We start from the raw sequence: 7424 nt of genomic DNA on the forward strand, positions 1-7424 counted from the left end.
ATGGTGCTGGCAAAATTGGTTAACTACATGTAGAAAACTAAAGCTAGATACTTATATATCACCCTGCACCAGAATCAACTCCAAATGGATCAAAGCTCCCGAAGTCAAAGCAGACACTCTGAAAATATTACAGGATGGAATAGGAGAAACCCTAGGTCTCCTTGGCTCAGGACGAGATTTTCTGAATAGAGACCCGGAAACACAACAAATCAAAGAACAGTTGGACAAATGGGATCGCATAAAGTTGCAGAGCTTCTGCATGGCAAACAACATAGCTAGCAAGATCAATAGAAAGCCCACAGATTGGGAGAAAATCTTTACTAGCCATAGAATGGACAAGGGTCTCATATCTAAAATACCCTTGGAACTCAAAAAATTAAATCCCCCAACAACAAATCCTCAAAGAAACAACTACCCAATAAATAAGTGGGCGAAAGAGTTAAAGAGAAACTTCTCTGAAGAAGAAAGAAGGATGGCCAATAGACACATGAAGAAATGCTCAACCTCCCTAGCCATAAAAGAAATGCAAATCAAAACAACATTGAGATACCACCTCACTCCAGTTAGAACGGCAAAAATCAAGAACTCTAACAACAACAGATGCTGGAGGGGATGTGGACAGAAGGGAACCTTACTTCATTGTTGGTGGGAATGTAAATTTGTTCAACCACTTTGGAAAGCAGTATGGAAGTTCCTCAAAAGACTTCACATAGAGCTCCCTTATGACCCAGTAATCCCACTTTTGGGCATTTACCCAAATGTTTACAAACAAGACCACACTAAAGCTAACAGCACAACTATGTTTATTGCAGCATTATTTACCATAGCTAAGATATGGAACCAATCCAGATGCCCTTCGGTCGATGAATGGATCAAGAAAATGTTGTATATATACACAATGGAATTCTATGCCTCCATCAGAAAGAATGACATTGCCCCATTTGTTAGGAAATGGAAAAACTTGGAAAAAATTATATTAAGTGAAGTAAGCCAGGCCCAAAGAAACACAGTTCCCATGTTTCCCTTATTTGCAATATCTAGTATATGTATGAGTCAAGCAGAAAAAGTCAGATAATGTGATGTTAGGAAAATGAACCCTTAGATATGTATTTGAATGTTTTTTTTCTTTCATGTATGTGTTTCTAATGCATTTATAAGATTATTTCTTTGTTGCTTTGTATGTCCCTCCCCCACAGTATAACCCCTGCTTTCACTATATTTGATGTCAGTATAACTTGTGGAGAAGACAGGAAAAAACCAGTCATTTAAGGATTCAGGTGGACCTGTTGCAACAATGAGAAGTACAAATTGTCATGTCAAAAACGAGCTTTACAATGTCTGTTGGGGGAGAGGGAGGGAAGGAATGGGTGGGGGGAGACGGGGGAGGCTGGGAAGGGAGGTGAAGGGTAAACAAAGGAGGAGGTTGCAATGCTTGGTAAGAAATGTATGCATTATCCTGTCCATGTAATTGTACCCGCTCTGTACAGTATGTTCACAAATAAAATAAAATAAAGTTTTTTTTTTGTTGGCTGCTAAGATAATTTGTCATTAGCAGTAATTAATGAATTGTTTTAGCCAATGCTAGATGAAAAACAGAAATAAAAGTAAGTGGTTGACATTATATTTTGACATTAAGAAAACAAACAAAAAAGTAAAAATTAAAAAAACAAGTTATCGTGTATAAAAAATTGTTTTGACCTTATTAGGTTTGCAAATTTTCAAGTTTAACCATAGAAAGAAGTGACGTTTGCTTGTTTTAGGTTTTCATAAATATTTTAGTTTAAATGTGTGTGTATATTTTTGGTAATGTTCCATTACCACATTGCTTTTTCATGTACTATATCTCAGTCCAGAGGCTTTCCATTAACAAAGAAATAACTTTAGCTCTTCCCTATATTTGTCAGGTGGATTAAATTTTATAGGTAATCTAAAAGAATCAGTTCAAAGTGAAGTTATAAGAAAAGCTAATTTATTAATAATACATTTAGTGGAAAATATTTACCAATAAATGGAAATGCCAAGGTAGTTGCCAGGTATTATCTCAAGTACTCTTGGTTTTGTAAAATCTATGAAAAGGCAGTTATGTTTCTAGAGTCCGTTCTGTTACTTTTCTCTTTACTATTTCCTTCTTCTTTCCTTGCTTCTTTCCTTCTTTCTTTTGTTTTGTTTCTTTCTTTTTTGACACGATATTACTATGACTTCCCGGCTGTCCTTAATGATGTGATTATCTATGCAAATATTATACCTGCAATGTTAAAGTGACTCATGAAATAGTAAAAAGAAGTTGAGAGTTGCTGAAAGAAGGTGGTGAACATGAATACAGAAAGTATGATAGAAAGAGGACATGGCCTCTTTCTAGTCTATATTAATTAAGATAGAGAGAATCTAGATTCCAGAATGATATGAACATAGGAACACCTGAGCAAGTACAGTGGCCTTTTAATATAAACCCAAAATTCAAATTAATATAGGAATATCAGCCTATATATGGAAGAGAGATAGATTTTTGTCTTTTCAGAGAATTTTTGTTTTTGAAATGAGTTTCCAGGTACCAGTGTAAATAGTTAATTAAATTGATACCAATATATTTTGAACTCTTGACATAAACAGATGTTCTATCATTTGAGTCATATCTTATGCCCTATTTGTTTAAGTTATTTTTTATTGTGAAATACCATACAGAGGGTTTACAATTACATGGGCAAGTTAATGAGTACATTTCTTATGAAGTATTGTTTATTTTTCATTTATTGTGTCTAACACAATTTCCCAGCCCACTCACAGGCTAAACACTTCCTCTTATGCTTCTCCCCTATATTAGAACCCAGGCATGTGCCATCATTTCTTTTATTAAGAAATATATCTGTAACCTTTCTGGGATGTCCTGAAACTCTGGTCCTCTTAATTTTGTCCTCCACATAGCTGAGATTGTGATTGCAGGTAAGATCTATCACACTGAGAGTAAGTATTTCTTAAAATTCAGAATGTTTTCCTCTTCAAGGGCCTTGCTCATCTAGAAAAATGTACAAAGTATAAAATTCCTAAGTGGTTCTTAGGTACGAAGTAAAACATCAAATGATCATCTGATTTTGTTTCACATACACACACAAACACACACATACACACACACACACTCCAGTTGTTGCATTTTCTTTCTTATAGTTTGGCCACTTTATACAAACAAATCCAGAGAGTGTTGGTTGAAGTGCTCAGTGGAAGAGAAACACCTGGGACAGTGAACCTCAGTGAGCAGCTGTCTGAAGAATATTTTGTTTGAACTAGAGCATTGTGAGAGGAAACTCATTATTCTCCTGACCATAGCAGTTTGCAGCATCTTCAGCCTCCACTGGATTTATGGTGAAGTTGAAATCTGTCTCAGACCCACTGCCACTGAACCGGTTTGGGACCCCACTTAACCTGTTGGATCCTCTATAGCTCATAGGTTTTGGAGACTTTCCTGGTTTCTGTTGATACCAATATCTGAAACTCTCCAAAATTCATTATCAGCATTCTCACTGGCTCTGCAGGTGATGATGGCCATGTCTTGAGGAGACAGGGCCAGAGATGCAGGAGTTGGAGTCAGTACAATGTCTCCAGTGGAGCCTGGAATGGTAATCAAGAATATCTCAAGAATGACCACAGATGTACTGAGACCATCCCAATGTAGGCATATTGCATTAGTGGCAGCTTTAACTTGTCACGGCAGACACTTTAATAACAGAAAATTGAGCAACAAAGACTTGAATCAATCAGTTTGAGAACCCTGCAAATCAGAGAGCAGCAATGGCCGTGATGAGTATGAGTAACCCTTTCCATCCATCTCACCTGGAGCCCAGAGCAAAAGCATCCATACCAAGGAATCTTGTGATTTTTTGATAATGACTCATAAATTTGCCTCTATTGAAATAATAGATATCCCCAGTACTTTTTCTGTACTGAGACCTCTCATACCTTTGTGCTATTTGATATTACTTCTCACTGTTTATCAGCATGAATTGATAAATGTTGATGCTGGACATGATTACTTCAACAGAAATCAGTGCTACCCAACCACACATGCCTCTGAATTTATCCTTTGCCAATGAATGGAAATATTATCGCTTAACAGATAACTAATATATTCAGTTGCCTCTCTATGAGCAAAAGAGAGAGACACAGAAAAAAGAGACAAACATAGACACATAGAGAGAGAGCCAGAGAGAGAGAGAGAGAGTCTTGATCTCTTCTCAAGCCAATAAAATGACCCATTGCAAAAATGAGTTTTGCACGCCTTTATGAGGAAAATGAACTTTACACCTTTGTCAGGGGAGGGGGAAGATGGGAGGGCAGGGATCTTAAGGGGAAACAAAGGAGGAGGCAACAATGCTTGATAAGAAATGCACTTATTACCTTGCTTATGTAATTGTAACCCTTCCGTATGGTATTTTCACAATAATAAAACTTAATAATAATAATACAAAAAGGAAAATGAGATCTGTGGATTTTATGACCAATGATTTTCATCCACTGGAATATGGATTCCGTTTCAAACAGGACTAAGGACAGGTTGCATAGCCCCATGGTACTGCATTCTGGACTCCTCCCTGTGGAGGATGCAAGTACTCTATTCAAGAAAGAATCAGGGCTCTGAGAAATCCATGTGATCTATGGGTTTAGATCCAGTGAATGTGTCTCTAACTACTGTCCAGCCTTGCCTTGGGTGTTTGTACAACTTGTCTCAAGACCTGACTCTTTTCTAATATCTTAATGACATTTTACATTCTCAAGAGATTTCTAGAGTCTCTCTGTAATCCAAGTGATATTAGTAAACATCTATTGACTGTACATTTCATAAAGAAATTAGGACTGCAGTCAACAACTCTCTTTTATGTCATTATTCTAGCTAGATATCAATTTATATCTATTTACAATCAGTGGGGCTCAGAGTGGTGCCTGGTTTATGATCATGGAAGAAAGGGAAATCTGGAACCCTTCCTAAGCCAAGTTCATCCTGGATTTTAAGTTTCAGTGAAAAGATCCAAACTCATTCTTCCATATTATAAGAATATCAAGTATGAAGTTGAAAGTGCATTGCCAGCCCAATAAAGTCCAAGCATGCTAGCTGTCTGAAAAATAAAAATATATAAGGAATGGCTCATGCGTATGAGTCAGGAAGCTTCAACAAAATAAATATATTCTCCAATTTGTCACTCAAAGTCTTAAACATGTTGGAACCTCTTATTGCAAGAATCTGTATAGTTTTAAATGATTTTTTATTTGCTTCTCTTTTTGAATTTGCATTGAAAACATATTGATTAAAAGAATTTTCACATAAAATAGACCACATTTCATAAGCTTTACAATTATATGAATTACATTTTTAAAAATTCTAAAACATTTTAAAGGTGAATAAGGGCTGTGGAATGAGATTTTTCCGCACAAGACTTTGAACCTTTGATTCTGCTAGATAGAGCCATGGGATAAGGCACCAAATTAGTCCTCTCAGCTTCTGAAGTACTCTGAACCCAAGTTCAACACTGCTGATGTAGTGCTGGTCCTGGTTCCTTTTCCCTCCTGGTCTTGGGCTCTGTGAGGATTCCAATAGAAGGCCATTGTGTCAGAACTCATCTTTATCTTCTTTTCTGAGGCCATTATTAATTACAAACAAAATGGACTGAGAATTGTGCTATGATGTGAGGCCTCTTAATTCCTACTTTCACATTCACAATTCTGAGCACACACTTCAGAGCCTGCATGAGCTTCTTGAAACCCTAAATGCTCACTTTTCTGAAATTATCTCATTTCTTCCTTGTCTTTGAGATCATCTTGCTCTTGTATTTTTATGTTTCTCCTGAGGAACAGTAGTAGACACCTTTTCTAACAAATGGAAATTAAGTTGAAGAGGACAGCCTTGCCAATAACGTTGGAGGTCTTTATTATCCATGCAGTTGATTCCTGAGTCAGGTGGATACCAGCAGGTATATTGACATCAACCAAAACTAGGAAAGCTCCTAAGATTCTGATCCAAGCTAGCTTGAATGAGGCAGGGGTTAAGACATTTCTAACAGTTGAAGGACTAACTATAGAAATATTTTTTTCTGTAAGCTGGATATTTGTGAAGTAAGAAATTGAAATATCACTTAACACATATATGGTTGGAGAGGACAGAAAGACATTGGCTTGCAGAAGATCAGTGGTGAGCAAAAATTATTTTGTAGATTATTTAATACATCAATTCAGAAAAGCTCAAAAAGATTATTTTATTTAGGCAGCTGTTTTAGTATCTATGAAGAAACTGATTGAAAATAAGCTATTTTATAATTTAGTGAAGTGGAATGTCTAAAATAATTTAATTGGACCCCTCATATGTAACAATTGGTTTCAACTATTAAATCAGAACTCAGTGCCATGGGTATTTTGCTGGGGCTAAGAAGAATAGAATGCTAGATTGCAGCCAATTCTTCCTTTAGAATTTGGGTGCATCTGAGAAGCAGTGTCAACAGGTAGAGGAACTAGGCAAAGCAGCAAGGGAAGGCCAGCATCTCACTTCTTCTTTCCTGGGAAGTTTTTATCTTGGCTTATATCACTGTGGGAGAGTAACTAACATGATGTTGACAGTAATAAGTGCCAAAATCTTTAGGCTGCAGGTTGCTGATGGTGAGAGAATTACCTTTTTAGATCCACTGCCACTGAACCAGGTTGGGACCCCAAACTCCACACTTGAAGTGTAATAGATCAGGAGCTTTGGGGAATTCCCTGGTTTCTGCTGATACCAGTTTAATACCCTGCTAATACCCAGACTGGCTCTGAAGGAGATGGTGATTGTGTCTTCCTGGCGATACAGACAGGGAGGATGGAGACAGGGTCATCTGGATGTCACACCTGGTACCTGGCATTGGAAACATAAAAGCAAATATCCACATTATTAGTCATGTTATTACAGGACTTCCCTAAAGCCACAGACATCACTGAACACAGGGTGAAAGAAGTGTTGTCCTTCCTTGCCTGGGAGCCCCAGAAGCTGGGCAGGGGCCCTCATGTTCATTCTGTGTGCTGACTGGGACTGGCTGCTGCACAGTTGTGAACAGTTTATTATGAAGTCATTGTTGCAGTAGGAAGTGATCTAGAGACTGAGAGCTCATCCTCCTAACCAGAAAAATTGCTTTGGGCCAGAGGCCTCTGAGAGCTTTTTCTACCTGTGAAGAGAATAAATCTCTACTATCTTGAACTTCCACAGGCTGACTCTGGTGTTCCAGAGGTCTGCAGGTGAAGGGCCTGGAGATATCACTGGCTAAATATATCAAAAGCCTATTGTTACAAGGTTGCCAGCCCTACCCTAATGATCTTCAATGGATACTGGTGTGTAAATCCTGCCACCTGCTGGAAGGAATGGTCAAAATGAGGACAGCTTGGTTTTGGTCTAAGTCAGAGCCCAAGAGAAATCT

At 37.7% G+C, this 7424-nt stretch overlaps 1 gene segment (V, D, J or C); it reads right to left on the bottom strand.

Annotated features, from left to right (window-relative positions):
* LOC106001068 overlaps positions 1 to 7424 on the bottom strand; it is a 195450-nt gene that overhangs the window by 108030 nt on the left and 79996 nt on the right. Inside the window, 1 exon segment of the V gene segment in view lies at positions 6862 to 6868. Coding sequence covers positions 6862 to 6868 — 7 coding nt within the window.

The sequence above is a fragment of the Dipodomys ordii genome, unplaced genomic scaffold, assembly GCF_000151885.1.
Source record: "Dipodomys ordii isolate 6190 unplaced genomic scaffold, Dord_2.0 Scaffold261, whole genome shotgun sequence".
Classification (NCBI taxonomy): domain Eukaryota; kingdom Metazoa; phylum Chordata; class Mammalia; order Rodentia; family Heteromyidae; genus Dipodomys; species Dipodomys ordii.